The 19,585-nt window shown below is 38.9% G+C and overlaps 1 protein-coding gene across 2 annotated transcripts in view; it reads left to right on the plus strand.

Moving 5' to 3' along the window:
- RIC1 (RAB6A GEF complex partner 1) overlaps nt 1-14,308 on the plus strand; it is a 40,530-nt gene extending 26,222 nt beyond the window's left edge. Inside the window, exons 13-27 of one of the 2 annotated variants that reach the window (XM_010000641.1) lie at nt 1-76; nt 1,473-1,511; nt 1,802-1,912; nt 2,399-2,488; nt 3,099-3,259; nt 4,247-4,385; nt 7,184-7,300; nt 8,158-8,886; nt 9,226-9,384; nt 9,466-9,599; nt 10,606-10,892; nt 11,661-11,855; nt 12,972-13,149; nt 13,304-13,492; nt 13,819-14,308. The exon at nt 1-76 is cut by the window's left edge and continues 8 nt beyond it. In XM_010000641.1, the coding sequence (XP_009998943.1) occupies nt 1-76; nt 1,473-1,511; nt 1,802-1,912; nt 2,399-2,488; nt 3,099-3,259; nt 4,247-4,385; nt 7,184-7,300; nt 8,158-8,886; nt 9,226-9,384; nt 9,466-9,599; nt 10,606-10,892; nt 11,661-11,855; nt 12,972-13,149; nt 13,304-13,492; nt 13,819-14,104 (2,890 nt within the window). In that variant the 3' untranslated portion in view covers nt 14,105-14,308. The remainder of the gene's footprint in view (nt 77-1,472; nt 1,512-1,801; nt 1,913-2,398; nt 2,489-3,098; nt 3,260-4,246; nt 4,386-7,183; nt 7,301-8,157; nt 8,887-9,225; nt 9,385-9,465; nt 9,600-10,605; nt 10,893-11,660; nt 11,856-12,971; nt 13,150-13,303; nt 13,493-13,818) is intronic. The other variant, XM_010000642.1, reaches the window with a different exon arrangement.
- The last annotated feature ends 5,277 nt before the right edge of the window (nt 14,309-19,585 follow it).

Raw genomic sequence — 19,585 nt, forward strand, 5'->3', positions numbered from 1 at the left:
CCCTTTTTCAGATGGAAGTTTAGATTCTCAGGGTTTAAGCACTTTACTAGGACACAGGCATTGGCATGTTGTACAGGTAATTGTTGCTGGTTGCCCATATGTGCTCTGTGCTTGCAAGAGTTTATAGGACGAAATTTGCTGCTGATCTCATCACTCTCTGCAATACCCTTTTCCTCTAGTATGAGATTATAGCCTTTTTATTGCTGCTTCTGTTTCCCCTGGTATAGCTTTTTCTTGTTGCCAAATGGTAAAGGAATGTTGGCAATGTCAGCCTTATGGCTATGAGTTTTCCTCCTAGCCAACAAAAAAATCTGAGTATCTTTTTTACTTTGGGAAGGACTAGTTACATCATTTTTCCATGCCTTGAAAGGGAGAGTAAGTGCAGCATACAAGAAGTCCTTGTTCTGTTATTTGTGCATATTCAGCTAATGGATAGAGCCTTTGTATTTTGCCTGTATTTTCAAGCAGTCTTAGATAGCATCTATTTAAGCATGTAAATAAAACTTGGCAGTATCAAGCTTGAGAAGAAAGAAAGAATTTCTGCAGTAGTAATGGGACAGATTCTATTTTCTCTGAAGAGGAAAAATTAAACAACCTTTAATCTGTAATTCTAGCCTATGTTTTTCTGTGCTTTAATTGGTATATATTTTTCTAAATAAAGACTCTTAAGAGGTCCCCAAGATTTTGTTTTTCATCTGGCACATGAATTGGTGTTCTTAACATTTGACTCCAAGCATGTGTGTCAGGTTCTCAATACTGCTGAATTTCCACTTTAGCTGGCTGGATAGCTCATCTGTGTTCTGAAACCAGCATAAGAGAGGGAGGTCCTCATTCTGTGTAGGAGTAAAACCAACACAGTGGGAATGACTGTGGGGAGCAACATAGCCATTAGAACAGCCGTTGGTTGGGTAATGTAATATCAGACCTACCTTGTATCAATCCAAGGACTGGAGTTTGAACCCAGACTTGTATCATGTTACATGAAGAATCCAGGATCAAGGTTTAATTTGACATACTCTAGTCAAATGCTGTCGTAACATGGCTTTTGGGTGTGTTGCTGTGCTTTTGTGATGGCATAATAAATTTCATTCTAACACAGAAAGTCCCTTCTGAATGCTGTGCTTATCAAAACCTCTGTGTTCCCATGGAAAGTTCTCATGCAGGAGAACTACCTGGGGGGAGGAAGGATAAGAGCAAATTTTGACTATTAACCTGTACTGTGTTATCAGCTGTTGTGTGTTGTTAATGCATTTTCTGTATTCTATTAAAAGCAGACTTAACATTTAGGCTTCAGTAGCTTTCAGGGGAGGTGTGGTAATTGTATTTAAAAAAGAAATCCCAACATTAAAAAACTTCAAGCCAGTGTTGTTTTGCTAAGCCGGGACATTGTACAAATTCCTTTAGAACATTGTAACTAGTAATTAATTTAATAGTGCTTGGTATGTCATGTGGTTTTTGTTTTGTTTTTTTAGATTCATAGTACATATCTAGAGAGCAACTGGCCTATAAGGGTGAGTTATTTTGAGAATATACAAGATTTCTTGCTTCTTTAAAAGTATTGGGTATTGGGTTTTTATGACTGTCCCTTTCAGGGTTGGATAACCTCTGGTAGACAAAAAAATTGTTTTACCTTACAGAAATAAGAATATATGTTGGGCAGTAAAGTAGAAAATATGATGGTGGTTTACCAGTTTTGACTCTGACATTATGTTGCCTTGTATCGATGTACCTTGATAGGATTTATAATCTAAATAAGTTCCCTCCTGAGTTTCTGGGTTGTTTTTTTTTCCTCTGTGAACAGTTTTCGGCTATTGACAAGCTTGGACAGAATGTAGCTGTTGTTGGCAAGTTTGGTTTTGCACATTATTCCTTACTCACCAAAAAATGGAAGCTGTTTGGAAACATTACGCAGGTGAGACTTTATGGTACTTTATTCAGGTGTACTGGCAGGTTGTATTTGTTGAAATATGACTCTTGGAGAAAATGAATTATTTTTTTTTTCCCAAAGAAACCTAGGCACATTTAGGATTAGGGATGCTGGTTTTGCATGTGTTTTTCGTAAAATGGCTGGAACACTTATGTTTTGGCTTTGGCACAATAATTGGTGTCTGATTATTAAAAGGTTTTGAAATATCTGAGTGCATCTGGTCAGACACTTCCATATGTCTTATCTTGGAGTTGGTATAAGATGTAGCTTTGGATGCCAAGCTTGTAAGAAGCAGAAAGCTCATTTGAGAGATTTCAGACATGCCAGTAGCATAAGGAACTGTGGAGCTGTATTTTGTAAGACAGTATTTGTACTTCACAAATTATTTTTTAGTACTTGGGTTTTCTGAAACAATAGAAGCTTCATTTGCTTTTGTTTTTTCTTTTCATTTGCTTGCTTTTTTCTTTTCAGGAGCAAAATATGATGGTAACAGGTGGCTTAGCATGGTGGAATGACTTCATTGTTCTTGCATGTTATAATTTGAATGATCATCAGGAAGAGGTGAGGTATTTTTCTTCGAAGTATATAAATCCTATTTGGAATATCTGATCTATTCTATAGTAGTATTATAAATAGGAAACGCTAGATACATAGGTGGCTTCTGGTCATGTTCAGAATTTCTTTGTAAATATGTAAGTAATTATTTGCAGAAAAGTTTATTAATGCTGTTAAAAGCTATTTTCTGCTGACTGCCATTAACGTACCCATAATTCTGAAAACTTTGATGTTCTTGCATGTGAGCATGAAGCCAATTTGAAGATGTATAGTTAGAGTATTTTTGAACACTTGTGTAAGGATTTTTGTAATTAGATAAGCAGAAGAGCTTGAATTACTTCATTTTTTAAAAAACGAATGAATAAAACTCCTTCCTTATTTTGTTGAGTACTTCAGATTTTACTGTGCTGTTCTTTATCTGCTTTTGATGCAATAATACAAGGCAATGGAGAAGACATTTGATGAAACAAAATCCCATTAATGTCTCTTGCTAGAAATCATTGACAGCCATCCCACAAAAAAAAAAAAAAAAAAAAAAATAATTGAATGTGGAATTACTGATTGTTTGTTTGTTGGTGAACAGAACCTGTATGCAAACTACTCCTATTTCTTGCAGCTGAGAATCTACCTGCGAACATCTAATCTTGACAATGCATTTGCACACATCACCAAAGTGCAAGCAGACACGTTACTACTGAGTGTCTTCCGGGACATTGTAATATTGTTCAGAGCAGACTGTTCCATTTGCCTTTACAGTATTGAGAGAAGGCCAGAAGGGTGAGTATCCAGTATATAAATGTGTTTGCAATAGTGTGCTTGGAAATCTGTTTTCAGTCTTGGTAAATTCTTTTAATATAAAGTTGCTTGTTAACTTGTAGAGTCCAGTGTTTAATATATAGAGGGGTAAGTGTTTGTATACACAAGTGATAGTTTGTGAGTGTCACTTTGCATGCATGCAGATATGCTTATTAGGTGTGGAGGGCGTGACTGAGATACAGATGTTTCCAGCTGTCTCTACAACCGTGGTAGCTGAAAAAACTTGAAAACTGAATGTAAATAGAAGAAAAAGGTATGAAAAGGCATCCACATCTTTGAATATTTTAAACAAAAAACATCACAAATTTGAATTGGTGAGGATGGTGATGGAGTAGCAATGATTAAGAGGAAAGGTTTAGTCAGTGGCATAGTTGTGGGAAGTTATTTTGGTGCAAAAGAAGTAGCAACATAAAAAGCAGGTAATTTCAGACAGTTAGGATTAGTCAACCTAAGGAGGAGATAAAGTTTCTTAGATAATTTTTTGGAGTACCAAAGCAGGTAATTTTTCTTACAGTTACAGCCTCTTGATTTCAGCAAGAAGGGCCCATGTTTTTTTTTTTTCTTAGCAGAAAGCAAGCTGTTGGCCCACTTTGGAGGAAAATATTTTGAGTGCTTTTCAAAGAAAGCTCCAACAAAATCCAAACCTTGGATTTGTCTTATTAAAGGGTAAATAGAAGGGTGAATAGGTGCTACTCCAAAGGATCTGATGTTTTCTGTCCACTTGGAGCTGCATTCCCCAAATCAATCCATCAAGTACACCAGCTTAGGTTTATTTTGGTGACTTCATGTAGATATGTGGGCCTGCAGGATTCCTGGCTAATCAGAAGTCTTCTTGGTCTGCAGAGTGAACTTTTTGCTGAGGTTAAATTGCTTACGTTTACTTGAAGATACTAATTTTATCTTTGAGACTATTTCAAAATTGCTAAATGTGGTCATCTTTCCTTTCAGTCTTAACCCTACTGCCAGTATCCAAGTTCTTCAAGAAGTGTCTATGTCTCGGTACATTCCTCATCCTTTTCTTGTAGTGTCTGTTACATTGACATCAGTGAGGACAGAGACTGGCATCACCTTGAAGATGCCTCAGCAGGTAACTGATCTGTGGTGCTCAAAATGTAAAATAATTACTGACTGGATTTGTTAGTTTAGTCCTTAAAGGCTACCTGGCTGATAATTAATAATAAATCAGGAGTTCCTCTGTGTGGTAAAATGCAGAACATGTTTTTTTCAGATGCTTCTTAACTATGTATTATGTATGTGAATTGGGGGCAGGGCAGGTGGAAATAAAATCCAGACTCTTCTGTTTCATATCTTATCTCATCGTCTTGTAAAGTTTGGGACAGAATCTTGGATGTCAAATGAAACCTAACTATGTCAAGAGTACATTTCTCTATTGTGTATTAGAAGTTGAACACTGGAGCAATCCATGGCATTATGAAGTGCCTTTCTTGCATCAACAGGTCCATCACTCACAGAATAAACAGAAAAAAGGAAAAGGTGGTGTGTAACCCTTTTTAGGGCTACTTCTAGTCACCACACTAAATGCACTACTACACTGATACAAAGTAAGGTAATCTCTCCCACTAGTTATGTCAAGGGATAGGGAAACAGCCAAATGATGACTAAGGTGTGAAGGTGAACCCCTGTCTTACTTTGAGGCCATTGAAAGCACAGTGCAAAAAGAACTTGGATTTTTGTTATTCATGGTGTAAACAATTAAACTTAACTGAGTAGCTACAGTGTGAAGTGTATTGTGTCAACAGAACAGCTGCCTTAAGATAGTTCAGAAGTTGCATTGTCTGTGAGGTAGGCCTGTAAACATGTGAAGGAGCATGTTTTCTCCACATACCAAAGCCAGTGGCAGACAGAAAACTAATAGCACAAATGTAATATCTGAAGGTTTGCAGTTGTTTTCTTCAGTTCGTTCTAATTTAGTGTCCCACAATGCTTAACACGTGTCCTAAGACTTTAATGCAGTCTTAGACAAAGGCATAAAAGGTAATGTGATTGTGGTCGGCTGGTCTAGTGTTGTTACTCCTGAGCTACCTGACCTGTGGTGTTTACTAATTTTAAGAAGAAGCTACTGAAACTTTTTAGAGCATTAATAATATTTTAAACTTAGCTTCGAACTGATTCTTAGAATAATATCATAGAATCATAGCATGGTTTGTGTTGGAAGGGACCTTAAAGATTATCTAGTTCCAACCCCTCTGCTGTAGGCAGGGACACCTCCCACTGGATCAGGTTTCTCAGTACAGAGGCATCCACAACTCCTCTGGGCAACCATTTCCAATATCTCACCACCCTCATAGTGAAGAATTTTTTCCTAATGCCTGACCTGAATCTCCGCTCTCCAGATTAAAACCATTACCCCTCATTCTATCATTATACACCCTGACAAAAAGTGCTTCCCCAGCTTTCCTCTAGGCCCCCTTCGGGTACTGGAAGACTACTATTAGGAGCCTCATCTTCTCCAGGCTGAACAACCCCAACTCTCAGCCTGTCTTCATAGCAGAGGTGCTCCAGCCATCTGATCATCTTTATGGCCTTCTTCTGGACTCACTCCAACAGCTCCATGTCCTTCTTGTGTTGGGGGCTCCAGAACTGCACACAGTACTCCAGGTGGGGTCTCACAGGAGCAGAGTAGAAGGGGAGATTCACCTCTCTTGACCTGTTGGACTAACTTCTTTTGATGCAGCCCAGTATACTGTTGACTTTCTGGACTATGTCTGTTCTCTGTGTCTGGGCTAGTGACCTTAGTGAACTCATATTCCACTATTACTGTATCCTTCATGTGGACACTGTCAGGAAAACTGCTCAGTCCATAGACAGCAGACACCATCTTCCTTAAGTGGTGGCAGCTCAAGAGAGCTTTGGTTTCGTACAAAGAAAACTCTTGACTTTGTGACTGTTTCTCCCTTGCTCTTCCAGTTTAAAACTGTTACCCCTTGTTCTCTCACTACAAGCCCTTGTAAAAAGTCCCTCCCCATCTTTCCTATAGGTGTGCTTTGGGCCCTAGAAGGTTACTATAAGGTCTCCCTGGAGCCTTCTCTTCAGCCTGAACAACCCCAACTCTGTCAGCCTGCACAAATATTCCCCCTTTTCTTTCTAACAAAGAACTCATATCTTCAAACTTTGCCAATCCTCCTGACAAAAAAAAAATACATATATATAAAATTAATGTTAGCACTGAGTATGACATTGCAATGTAGATGAACTTAGCAGAGGGCATCAGCCTTTTCAGTGGTGTTACTTTTTAGTGACCTTAACCCCTGATGCAGCAAATTTATCATACAAGCTCTCTGTCAGTATACTTTAAAGGGAAACTTCACAGCATGATACTAGCTCCAGTGGTTTGGTTTGAAACTAACATGAAACAGTTCTGAAATAAACCTTTAGAAATAATACTTTCTTAATATGCCTAACTAGGAAGATTTCTTTAGCTGCAGCTTGTAAAAGTTCAAGATGCTTTACAAGTCTGGCTAAACTCCTTTTGGCTCTACTTTTTTTGGGCTTGTGTATCAGTGTTAGTCTTTGCAGTCAGATACTGACAGTCATATAGTGGTGATACTGAGAATACAGTGCTTTGTTTTTCTTAAGTATTGATGGCTTGCCCATGGCAAGAGTTGCAAAAATTCCATATCAAATAAGACCATGGAATGAGCCTAGTGAACAAGAAACCTTCCAGTATTTATTCCTTTGCACATAAACAGATCTATTGGTAGGCACTTAGTTCTGCTTGGATTTTCTGAGTCCTTCTGCGTTGAATTTGGTTGTTAGTCATCTCTGTATAATTTACTCTTTTATTCTGGATTTGTATTGTGGTTATAGGTGAAATGATGCATTCAAAACACTTGAAAAATTTACGTAATACTCTTTCATCCTTAGGCTTGTGAAGCTGAAAGTATTATGCTAAACTTAGCAGGACAACTCATTATGTTGCAAAGGGATCGATCTGGACCCCAGATACGAGACAAGGATAGTAATCCTAATCAAAGGAAGCATGTGAGTAAAATATATGTGTTACATTATGTATGGCTTCAAAGATGTTGTCAGGGCCTGAGGAAGTTGTGGAAGGGAGTGATCCAGGCATAAAGAAAAGATGTCTGTAGCACAAGGCAGTGACTACACTTCCAGGCTGAATTGCTTGCTGGGAGTAAATCACTACTCTATGAATCTGTGAAACCTAGTTGTGTGAATGTCTAACTAAAGTATTTACTACCTGCATTGCAGAGAAGGATATAAGTTTTAAGTGTAAAGGTCCTGTGCAAAATTTGGTATGCACTAATAGCAGAAAATTTTCAATCTATCTAAAAGTTTTCTCTGTTTGTGAATATTATTAGTATTTTATGCAGAGTATGCTTAAAAGGTTCCTAAAAACAGTAATAATAGAAATCAGTGACTGAACTCTTCAGTTTTTCTGTGCTGATGAAAAACACACTTACATGAAGAAAGCACTTTGGGAGAGTGAGATCTGAAAAGTTTAGATGAAGCGTTGTTTGCAGCTCAATCCAACTAGCAAATTTGGTGTTTGTAGTAATTTTTTTAGTTCTAGGTTAGGCTCTTGGGGTAACTGAAGAAGCAGAGAGCAGGTTTTTATTTTCCTCCCATAATCTCACTCCCCTGGCTTCCTAGCCAGAGGTTAAAAAAATGAAATGTGTCTTTTGAGTTAAGGTAATGAATAAGTGGTGTTTTCCCAGGTGCTAGGTTGCAGTTAAGGGATAAGCAGATGTGTTTCTTCTTTATTAGAAGAATAATGTGTTGAAGAGAGTAGTTCTTAGCTGAAAAAAGAATTATTGTGAAGAGGGTAAAAAAAAATTAATAATTCTGATTTTTTAAAAATTCATTTATTTTTTTAATAGCTGCCTTTTTGTGCTCCAGTTGTCCTAGCCCAGTCTGTTGAAAATGTATGGACTACTTGCAGGATCAACAAACAGAAACGCCACTTACTGGAGGCTCTGTGGCTCAGCTGTGGTGGGGCAGAGATGAAAGTCTGGCTTCCCCTGTTTCCCAGAGATCATCGAAAACCGCATTCCTTTCTGTCGAGACGTATCATGCTGCCTTTTCACATCAACATATACCCACTGGCTGTTTTGTTTGAAGATGCCTTGGTTCTTGGTGCTGTTAATGACACTGTGCTCTATGACTGTTTATACACTCAAACCAGTGCTAGAGAACACTTAGAGGTTCTCTTTCCTTTCTCCATTGTTGAGAGAACTTCTCAGATCTACCTCCATCACATTTTACGCCAGCTCTTGGTTCGGAACCTTGGTGAACAAGCCTTGCTTTTGGCCCACTCCTGTGCCACACTACCGTACTTTCCTCACGTACTAGAACTGATGCTTCATGAAGTGCTGGAAGAAGAAGCTACCTCGCGGGAACCCATTCCCGACCCTCTGCTTCCCACTGTGGCAAAGTTCATTACAGAGTTCCCCCTCTTCCTGCAGACAGTTGTTCATTGTGCTAGGAAGACAGAATATGCCCTGTGGAATTACCTTTTTGCTGCTGTTGGAAACCCGAAGGACTTATTTGAAGAGTGCTTAATGGCCCAGGACTTGGACACAGCTGCCTCTTATCTTATTATCCTACAGGTAATGGCACATCATGTATTGCAAGAGACATGGTATTTACTAATGTTGTATTTAAAAGATACTGTTGTACCAAAGTACACACAAATTTTTAATTTAACAGTTTTCTGTTGAGATTATGTGTTGTGGCATGTGTTATGAAAGGGGAGGAATATCATGCAATATAAGGATCTTTATAAGGATAAATATAAGCTTACTGTTAAAAAAGGAAAATAACAGCTTGAAATGTGCTTCTTCTAATTTCTGGTATACCTGAACGTGACATGATGTGCTTTGGTTTAATAGGACTTTGATTACTTGTTGGCAAAAGCAAATGAATTAATTACACCTTGTTACTTGCAGAATATGGAAGTTCCAGCAGTTAGCAGACAGCATGCTACTCTCCTATTTAATACTGCCTTAGAGCAGGGAAAGTGGGACCTCTGTCGTCATATGATCAGATTTCTTAAAGCCATTGGCTCTGGTGAGACAGAGACACCTCCAGCTACACCAACAACTCAGGTTTGTGATGAGAAAAGTAAATACTATGCATCAAACCTTGCTGATATAAATGACTGTATCTTTGGGTTTTCTTGGTTTTAGGAACCTAGTTCAAGTAGTGGCTTTGAGTTCTTCAGACATCGCAGCATTAGTTTATCCCAATCAGCAGAGAATCTCCATGGCAAATTCAGTTTGCCAAAAACACTGAGCATGCCCTCTGGCCCATCAGGAAAAAGGTAACTGGTTATAGTGTCCTCTCCTTCCCCACTTTACTAGGTAACATACCAACTCTTCCCAAATGAAGTTACAGAAGTACGTTATATGATAGATTTTTCATAGCCTCCCTCCACATCCTTCTGCACTGGTCATTTCCTAGCTCTTGTAATGTCTCTGCTTCTCTGTTACATTCTTGGGAGAATGTATTCTTACACATGTAAATAAATGTGTATGTATATATACACAGGCACACTTACATAGCTATTGCTGACCAAAAGCCTCTGAATCCACAGGACGCATATGCAGTAAATAGCTAGTAAGACTGCATGAATGTCTTATCACTGAAGGATCTGTTCTTGCTGAAGACACATCTTGAACATCTCACGGTACTCTATCATGGTATTATACCTTGTACTGTGACACAGTGCATGCACATCTTGATCTAGCAGTGTGTTTCCAAGCCATAAATGGAGCCTTTTCACACCTGGGAGTGAATCCCTCGTAGACTGCTGTATACAGAATTTATACTGGTTAATATTAATGTTCAGAAGCAGCACTGATCTGGGATTTGCTATTCGCTTGATTTTGGCTTTTTTCGCCCCATATAAGACTTTCACACCAGTCTTGGAACAAATTTAAATGCTTTTATTTTGTAATTTTCCATAGATAGTGCTATCTTAAGGGTTCTGATAAGAAGGCCTGTATACTCATACTGGTTCTCTAAGCTTGTTTCTCAGAAGTCACTTTGCAGTGGCATCTGCCTTTTATCTCTCCTTTTTTTCCTGCATTGCTAGTATTTTAATAGTGGACACTGCTGCTATTTTAAGTTACCCTATTTTACTTACCTTTTGAGGCAGTGATCTTTTAGAGAACATAAATAGGAAGGAATGGCAGAAACTCCTTCTGTTGGTATGTGGAAAGCTCCCACCACTACTCTGGTCACTCTGTGTACTGTCATTGTGGGCAACAGCCTGTTACGACTGTTTAACAGCCTTAATGTCACTGTTGGCTCTGGTTTGTCTGTAGGTGGAGTAAAGACAGTGACTGTGCTGAGAACATGTACATTGACATGATGCTCTGGCGGCATGCTCGGCGTCTGCTGGAAGAGATCAAGCTGAAAGACCTTGGCTGCTTTGCTGCACAGCTGGGCTTCGAGCTGATCGGCTGGCTCTGCAAGGAGCGAGCCAGAGCGGCACGCGTGGACGACTTTGTCTTCGCTTTGAAAAAGCTACACAAGGATTTCCTCTGGCCATTTCCAGTCATACCAGCTTCATCCATCAATTCACCTTTCAAGAATGGAAAGTACAAGACAGGTGCTGTAACATCTGAGTTGGTTTCCCCTCTGCAGTTCTACACCCATCCCTCTGAATCTATCCTTCCTCAGTTCAGCCAAGCAAAGAACAGGCTGAGGCTTGCCACCCACACAGCTTTCTCACACAGGGTGTGTTTTTTGAAGAGATTCTATCCAGCACGGCCAGCAACTCCTGTGTAGTCTGATTACATCGTTTCTGTTGAGGTTTTTTGCTTTCTCAGGTGCACTGAACTGGATGGCACTTGGGAGTTAACTGTTCTTTGTGAATATTGCCCTTTGATGTAAATTCTGCTACAGAAAATGACTAAAATCTACATTCTTTAGATGAGGTTTTGATTAACCTTTTCTATATTTAAAAAAGCACTGTTCCTAGTATTTGAAATGTGCTTTATGTTAAAGAGTAAGAATTTTGAGGACTTGCTGTAAACCTCCTTTGTATTATTAACCTCTCCTCCATTCATCAGTTTATCTTCTTAGGGCAAAGTTGGTACTAGCTGCCAAGTCTTCCTCTTTTGCACAGTTATTCAGTTACATTGATGCTAAAACTTTTATCAGCTGATAATTCTTTTATGCCAATGCTGGCAGAAAAAATGACCAGAAATCCTTGAAATACCTAAACTTGTTGCATTTCCTTACTGTTAGTGATCACTCAGCAGACTAATTGACTATTGACTTAGACAGAAGTTTTAGCTTCCTGAAATGCCTGGAGAGAATTTTCCAAATAGTTTTTGATGGTTGAATGACTTTTTTTGGTGGGTTCTTTTTTCAGCCGTGGGGGAGCAGCTGCTAAAATCTCGGTCTGCAGACACCTTTGTAAACATGGAAATGGACACAGGGGTTTCAAACACACCCCGGAGTCGCAGCTGGCTTGGCACTGTGAGCTCCTCTCAGAGAGAGATTGACACAGTTTCATCACATGGACCACACATGCAAGATGCATTCCTTTCTCCTTTGCTAAGTAAAGGTTAGTCACTCTTCCTTCTGTCTGCTTATTGGAAAAATGCACTTGGAAGTATGTACTTATATTTTTGTATTTGCATGCCACTGCTGCATTGTTGCTTCTCAACTGCTGATAACAGTAATTCAGGAAAGATTGTTGAGAAGTGAACTGAAATATTTACAACAGAAAGACAATGTCCATGTCATACACTTTTAAGTACCTGAAATAGAACAGGAAATTGGTATTTGGTGAAGTTCCTGTATGTGTTGCTAAATTGGAATTTAGTATTTTTACAGTCTGGCTGGGAAGAGCTTTTAAAGTTTTTTATCTTTGTCTCTGGCACAGGCTGGCCTCTTGCACAGGTTGGCATAGTTCTTATGTATAAACTTTCTGCTTTTGGATTTCTGTAGAAAGAAATTACTAGTCTTTAACATGTTGTGAGCTGGATTCTAATAATAGTAATTTCACAAATAACCACTCCAGCAGTGGTATTTGTGGGCAAGAAGGTAATAAAATAACTTTCTGACTTTATGAACATTTTCCACAGAAAAGATGCATCTACTTTAAAATGATAACTTTAATATGGAGTCTCATGAGTTCATGACTCACTGCTAGAATGGTTTAGCTTTGTTATTACTGTTCCTGTGTGTTTTTGTAGTTAGTGAAGGTAAAATATTGACGTTACCAAGCATTCAGAATCTTTCAGGTTTTGTATGAAGAGCTTGCTATTGCATTTTCATTTTTAACAAAGTTTAAGGTTAAAGAAGTATCTCTAAAGAGACTGCAACCCTTCCTACAGACTTCACTGTATGAGTGTAGTATGTAAGAGGCTGTCACTGTGTTCTTAACAGTGATTTGCAACACATCTCTAGGATCTCCTATTGATACTATTCTGCAGAACTCTTTTTATTTGATAGAAAAACTATTGCATTCTTGCAGTAGTAATAGTTCTAGCATATAGTATGACAAGAATGCTAAACGAGATGGAGGGTATACCTGTTGTAACTTCTTAGCACTGTGACACACAGGAAAGCATTATGGTGCCATTTGTCAGTTTCTATAGGAAGCAGTTCAGAAATTCTGAGTCTTACTAAAATAAGTAGTTTCTTTTTCACTTATGTTTCTGAGTGTTTTTGATAGGTGATGAATGCAGCATTGGTTCAGCAACAGACCTGACTGAAACAAGTTCCATGGTGGATGGTGACTGGACCATGGTGGATGAAAACTTCTCCAGTCTAAGCTTAACTCAGTCAGAGCTTGAACACATATCTCTAGAACTGGCAAGTAAAGGGCCACACAAGTCACAGGTTCAGCTGCGGTATGTAATGCAATCTTTGCTTTTGAAATTTTGAATGACTAGTGTGTGGCATTAGCAAACAGAAACACTGTCTACAGAGTAACACTGAGTTTTGTCTTCAGACTGGAAAAATAAATACATACGTAGATTCCATATAGGCGCTTTCTCCATATAGGTACTTGCTACATATCTTCATGGAAGCAGGATGTCTGGACTGGTGCATTATCATAGGCCTTATCCTCAGAGAATCTTCAGTGATCAACCAGGTTTTCAGTATAATGCAGTCCTCAGATATTGATCGAGAAATCTGTCAGAATATCAAGACTGGCCTATATGCTGTTGACAGATGGGCTTCTACAGATTGGTAAGTGTTATTTACCTCCTTCATTTTCCTCCTCCAGTTGTAGAGAATTAGATACACAAAAATTATTTTGATTTACTGAAACAATGATTCAAAAGCACTTTTGCAGAAAATTTCAGTCACTTAACACAGTTGTGATCAAACTGGGCAAAAAAAACCAAAATGAACCGAAAACAACCAACTCCCCAACTTCACTGGAGTTTCTGTACAGGAAGTATTATAGGAGTTACTAATTTATATTAAACATCTCCCAAGAAAAAATTTCAGGCATATGACAGAAACACTATTTTGTCTATCACTGATGGTGTTGTGTGTCATTATTTTCCTAGCCCTGGGTACAAGCCATTTCTAAATATCATCAAACCACAGATCCAGAAACTAAGTGAAATAGCAGAAGAGCAGGTACAGCCTGAAGCTTTTCAGCCAGTGAATCCTTCTAAGGTTGCTGAGCAAGTGAACCCCAGAGCTGAGGAAAGCAGGACTTTATCTAGCCATGGCACTAACCCTCAGAGTGATGCTGGGAACAGCAGTGCAAGCAGGCACGAAGAGGACAAGTCTAAGACAGAGGATGCGGATTCATTCCAAGAAGGCAGTTATGACTGTATTGTGTCTTAAATGGAAGATGAACAACTTTCCAAGCATCAGGTGTGAATGGAAGCAAACCAGCTCAGACATGCTTCCATGTTTTGGATTTGTACTTTTTTTTTTTTCTTAAATCTTTAGTGGGGATAACTAAGCAGCAGTTTCATCTGATACTTTCAAAAGGAGGCAATTTCTTTTCATGCGATCTTCAAACTGCAGCTTTAGGCTTTGATACTTAGTAGTGTTCAGAGACAGTACATACATACGGAGGGGGAGACAGGTTCATCAATACCTTTACATCACCAACACTTGTTCTGCAAGCAACTATTTATCTCTTGCTTGAGTTTAAAAGGCAAAGAGGGGATTAAATGTAAAAACTTATCCTTTGCAGCTTGCCTGCCTAAGAAATGTCTGATCAATGCAGTTCAGATTGGTTTGATACTGATATTTTGTATTAAAGGACTGTAAAATATATTGTATGTTTTTGTGAATACTCTTGTACAAATCCTCAAGGCTGTACCATGTTTGAAGGTACCAATATGTATTGTGCATGTTTCTAGATTACTAGTAAAGTTAAAGCAGAGTTGCACTTCTTTCTGGATGAGACGTACTTTACTGACCTAACATCAACACAAGGTGGCTTACCTGTTTTTTACTGCCACTTACAGATCTTCTAGTTGGGTTTAAGGGATTGCTGAAAGTTATTTATTTCACTGTAAATTCTTTTCTGAAAAATGGATTTTTAAAATGTAAATAATCATCATGTACTCTTGCTATGGAAAATTAGTTTAACAGCTCATACTTAAACATTTTTCAAACATTTTATAATATGCATACTTGTAACTAAGACGTATTTAACTTTCATACAATCTTATGGAAAGCTGGCTGCAGAAGTCTGTTGCTTTGAGGTACATATTTTTTCTAGCTGCTGCCCCTATGTAATAACTACCTGTTAACAGTATTAATTTAGATATTAGGTTGTTTGTACTGTGCAATCTGAACAAAAAATGCAACATTACTCATTTTATACAAAAAATAAACTAGTTTATTTTTTATAGCATCACTTGATTACTGACATGGACCAAACTAGTCATCATATGGTAGTTACAGCATCTGTTGCTTTTATAGTATAGATACTAAATGCACATCCATGAAAATTAAGAATATTCACAATTAAGGTGAAATAAATTGTACTTTTATCATCTTTATTTCCTTTGTAGATAAGAACAAGTGCTTTAAAATGTAAAAATATTAATCTTGCTTTAGAATGGCTTTACTAAGCCAGTACAACCAGTGCAAGTGCAATAATAATTGTGAGTATCACTTGAAAGGCTGGAGATTTTAGTGAATGAAAGTTGAATTCCCATTTAAGAGCTGAAATTAGTATTAGAGGAAAGAAATCCAGTTCAAGAGTCCCAGCATTAAGCTTAGTCTGCATTGTAGCTACTGGTTATAGATAATGTCTATCATACCTACAAGCCTGTTGTGATCTGACATCAAAAATCCATTATTGTTATAAGGGGATACTTAAAGTTTTTTATTATTGAAAACCTGCTTAATCTATGTTGAAAGGAATAAAAACTGTGCTTCAAGCTAATATTTTTCTGTGGTTCTGTGGTAATGATGTAAGCCAAGCCGATGCTGATCAGCTTTCTGCTGTTCAGATTTTGGATCTGTACCAGTAAACATTCATGACTGATATACTAACAGTCTTAAATCTTTTTAGTTGTGAACTTTTAGAAGTTTGTACTTCTTTAGTAGTACTTATCTCTATGCAAATTTTATGTAGCAATTCTGTATTTCAGTTTCACTGCTATAATACCTGTAATTAAAAGAGAAATGTATTCAACTTTACTTGAAGTTACTCCTGTAGAAAATAACTATTTCTGACTTCAAGCCATTGACAATAAGGTACCAGAATTCAAGCAGGTTGCCTCAGAGCAACAAAGCTCTCAAAGAAGCTACCCAATTAGGATTGTTTTAATTTGCACTGGAACAGCCTGCCCAGGGAGGTGGTGGAGTTACCATACTTGGAGGTGTTCAAGAAATGCAGATGTGGCACTTCAGGGCATTTTGTAGTGAGTGGCTGATGTTGTGGGTTTTTTTGTTTGTTTGGGGTTTTTTGTGGGTGCTTTTTGGTGGGATGTGTTGGGGTGTGTGTTTTGGCTTGTGTTGGGTTTCAGTTTTGTGCTTTTTTTGTGTATGTGGTTTTTTTTGGGTTTTTTTGTTTTGATGTTTGGACTGTTGATCTCAGAGGTCCTTTCCAGCCATGATGATTCTCTGATTGTGTGGTAGCAAGGGGGGGGCTGCAGGTATGGCCTTGATGAGTGAAGCCCAGGAGCCTCCGTGTCAGACATATCTCTATGCAAATTTTATGTAGCAATTCTGTATTTCAGTTTCACTGCTATAATACCTGTAATTAAAAGAGAAATGTATTCAACTTTACTTGAAGTTACTCCTGTAGAAAATAACTATTTCTGACTTCAAGCCATTGACAATAAGGTACCAGAATTCAAGCAGGTTGCCTCAGAGCAACAAAGCTCTCAAAGAAGCTACCCAATTAGGATTGTTTTAATTTGCACTGGAACAGCCTGCCCAGGGAGGTGGTGGAGTTACCATACTTGGAGGTGTTCAAGAAATGCAGATGTGGCACTTCAGGGCATTTTGTAGTGAGTGGCTGATGTTGTGGGTTTTTTTGTTTGTTTGGGGTTTTTTGTGGGTGCTTTTTGGTGGGATGTGTTGGGGTGTGTGTTTTGGCTTGTGTTGGGTTTCAGTTTTGTGCTTTTTTTGTGTATGTGGTTTTTTTTGGGTTTTTTTGTTTTGATGTTTGGACTGTTGATCTCAGAGGTCCTTTCCAGCCATGATGATTCTCTGATTGTGTGGTAGCAAGGGGGGGGCTGCAGGTATGGCCTTGATGAGTGAAGCCCAGGAGCCTCTGTGTCAGACACAGCCAGTTCCAACAGAGACCCACCACTGGCCACAGCTGATCCAGTCAGCCAAGCTGGTGACTCTTCTCTGTAATGTATTTAACAAGTGGTAAAAATATGCTGTGCTGCAGCTGTGAGACAGATAACTGAGGAGGAAATAAAAAAAACAAAACATGTGAGACCAGTCTTGCAGGCAGGCAGGCCAGTAAAGGAGGAGCAGGAGGTGTTCCAGGCATTGGGACAGAGACACCCTGCAGCCTGCAAATCTGTACAAGTAAACACATGTATTACTGATACACTAACAGTCTTAATAACTTACAACTGTGCTACTGTTGTTTAGCAGTTAAATCTTTTTAGAGCATGGTGAAACAGGCTGCTCCCTGCAACCCACTGTGGAGCATGTTGGAGCAGGTACTGCATTGAAGCTTGTAGAGAACTCCCCTCCAGGGCAGGTGGATGAGCCATGATGGAAGCTGCAGCACAGGGCAAGCCCACACAGGAGCAGGTTTTCTGGCATGAATGGTGGCCCTTGGGGGATCTATGCTGGAATACTGTGCTCCTGAAGGACTATCCCAGCATGAGGAGGGAGGCTCCACGTGTGAGGAACCCTATGCTGGAGTACGGGAACAGTGTGAGGAGGAAGGAGTAGCAGAGATGAACTGTTACAGACTGACTATCACCTGATCTTTGACTGACCATCCTTGATCCCACTGCACCATTGTGGAAGAGGAGGCAGAATAGGAAGCTGAGTCTGGGGAAAAAGGGAAGGTATGGGAAGGTGGTTTTGTTTGTTGCTATCCTACTTCATTATAATTGGCAATACATTGAATTAGTTTTCCACAAGGCCAGTTTGTTTTGCCTAGTTAGGTAACTAGTGAGTCATTTCCCTGTCTCAATCCATAAGCTTTTTCATCTTATTTTTTCCCTAGTGGCCTCCAGAGAAGTGTGTGATACCAGCCTCAAGGGCACATGACAGCCAGCCAAGGTTAACCCACTACAGAAGGTTTATTCTTTTACAAATGTGCTCTATTACTTCAGTCTAAACAGTTAATCAGTTAAGGGTCAACATTTCATTTCATTCCAACTCACTTGCCACCCCTCTCATTTTGCTTATCCAGCTTGCATAAAACTGGTTTGTGCCAGCCTGGCCTATTTAAGCACTTAGCATTTACTGGCATAATAAAGATGTCCCAAGTTCCTCCTTCACCAACATATGTGTATCATCAAGCTTTCTCCATCTGAGTCTCAGCCTTTACAAAAATAATTGCCTCTGAAGAACAGCAACAATGCTGAATTCCTTGCTAGTTTAAAAAAAAATAAATCCTCTCACACAAGTCACAGTTGCAAAAGTGCTTGAGTCAAATCACAGTTCTGAGGATAATTTTCACCATCACTTTTGTGAACCAAAGTAAGCAAATTTTTCACTATTGTGTTTTAGTCCAAAGAAATCAGTTAAAACAGTTTTAGATGCAAAGTATCTTTAAGCTACAAGGTAAGTAAATAAACAGAAATAGATTAATGCATGCTGTAACCAGAACCTATACAGAAGAGTCCCTTCATTATAAAGAGGGGGAAAGTTGCCTACAGCTATAATAACATAATGATATAAAATATGATAGGTAACTTGGTGAGAGTGATAAGCTGGCTTCAACTGAAGGAAGGAGAGCCCTCAAGAAAAATGAAGGCCATGGACCTAACTTATGGTTTCATCACAGTGTCCTATCCCACAGCTGAAAACTGTTGAGATAGTCTAGGTAGGCAGCAGAGATGAATGCCAGCTTATGGTAGTAGTTGCAGTGCTTAAACACAGAAAATCAAGAAGCCTTCTCATGCCACCCTGAAAGAAAATACAACTTGCTGAGTTTTCTATCATGTACCACCTGAAAGATGCAGGAGTTTCTGACCATAGAGCACTGAGAAGACTTTACAAAAGCCCACCCTAGAGGGTGAAGCTAGCTAAACAGTTCAGACATAAGGCACATAACCACTCATAACTTTTTTCAACTTAATGTTTCCTATCAAAAAACAGAAACACACCACCACTACATGCAAAAAAGCAACATAAATGAATAAACAATACATGGGCAGACTTCTAAGACAGTCACTTAACTTCATCTGTAGCTATTGGCCTTCCAGTTTGTTCCAGGATCTCAGACCAGACCGACAGAATTACTGCTTTCTAGACAAACTACAGCTAACTTTTCAGATTGATTCTTAGAGCTTTCCGAAACTGAAATTATATGAAAGCTGTTCGGTTAATGCTCGACACCCTGCTTGAAATATAGGTAGATCTCCCTAAATTGGCTTATACTTCCTGTTCAGGTCTCAGCTTTATTGTTGGCATGTGCTCAACTGCAATCGCAGCTTTGATAGAAGCATGGTGTGGCAGAGCCAAACAGAACCTTTTCTGCAGTGAAAAGTGAAATCTGACTAACTTCTAAGACTAACTGTTCTGGTTTGGTGGTTTTTTTGGTAGTGGGGAAAGGGCCCGAAGAGTGGCTCTGGTGAGAAGCTGAGAAGCTCCCCCTGCTTCCAAACCCAGCCAAGGGGCCAGTAGAGGGACAATAGATGACCCTCTGCCATTAAC

This window comes from Chaetura pelagica, unplaced genomic scaffold, assembly GCF_000747805.2.
Source record: "Chaetura pelagica isolate M959 unplaced genomic scaffold, ChaPel_1.0 scaffold596, whole genome shotgun sequence".
Classification (NCBI taxonomy): domain Eukaryota; kingdom Metazoa; phylum Chordata; class Aves; order Apodiformes; family Apodidae; genus Chaetura; species Chaetura pelagica.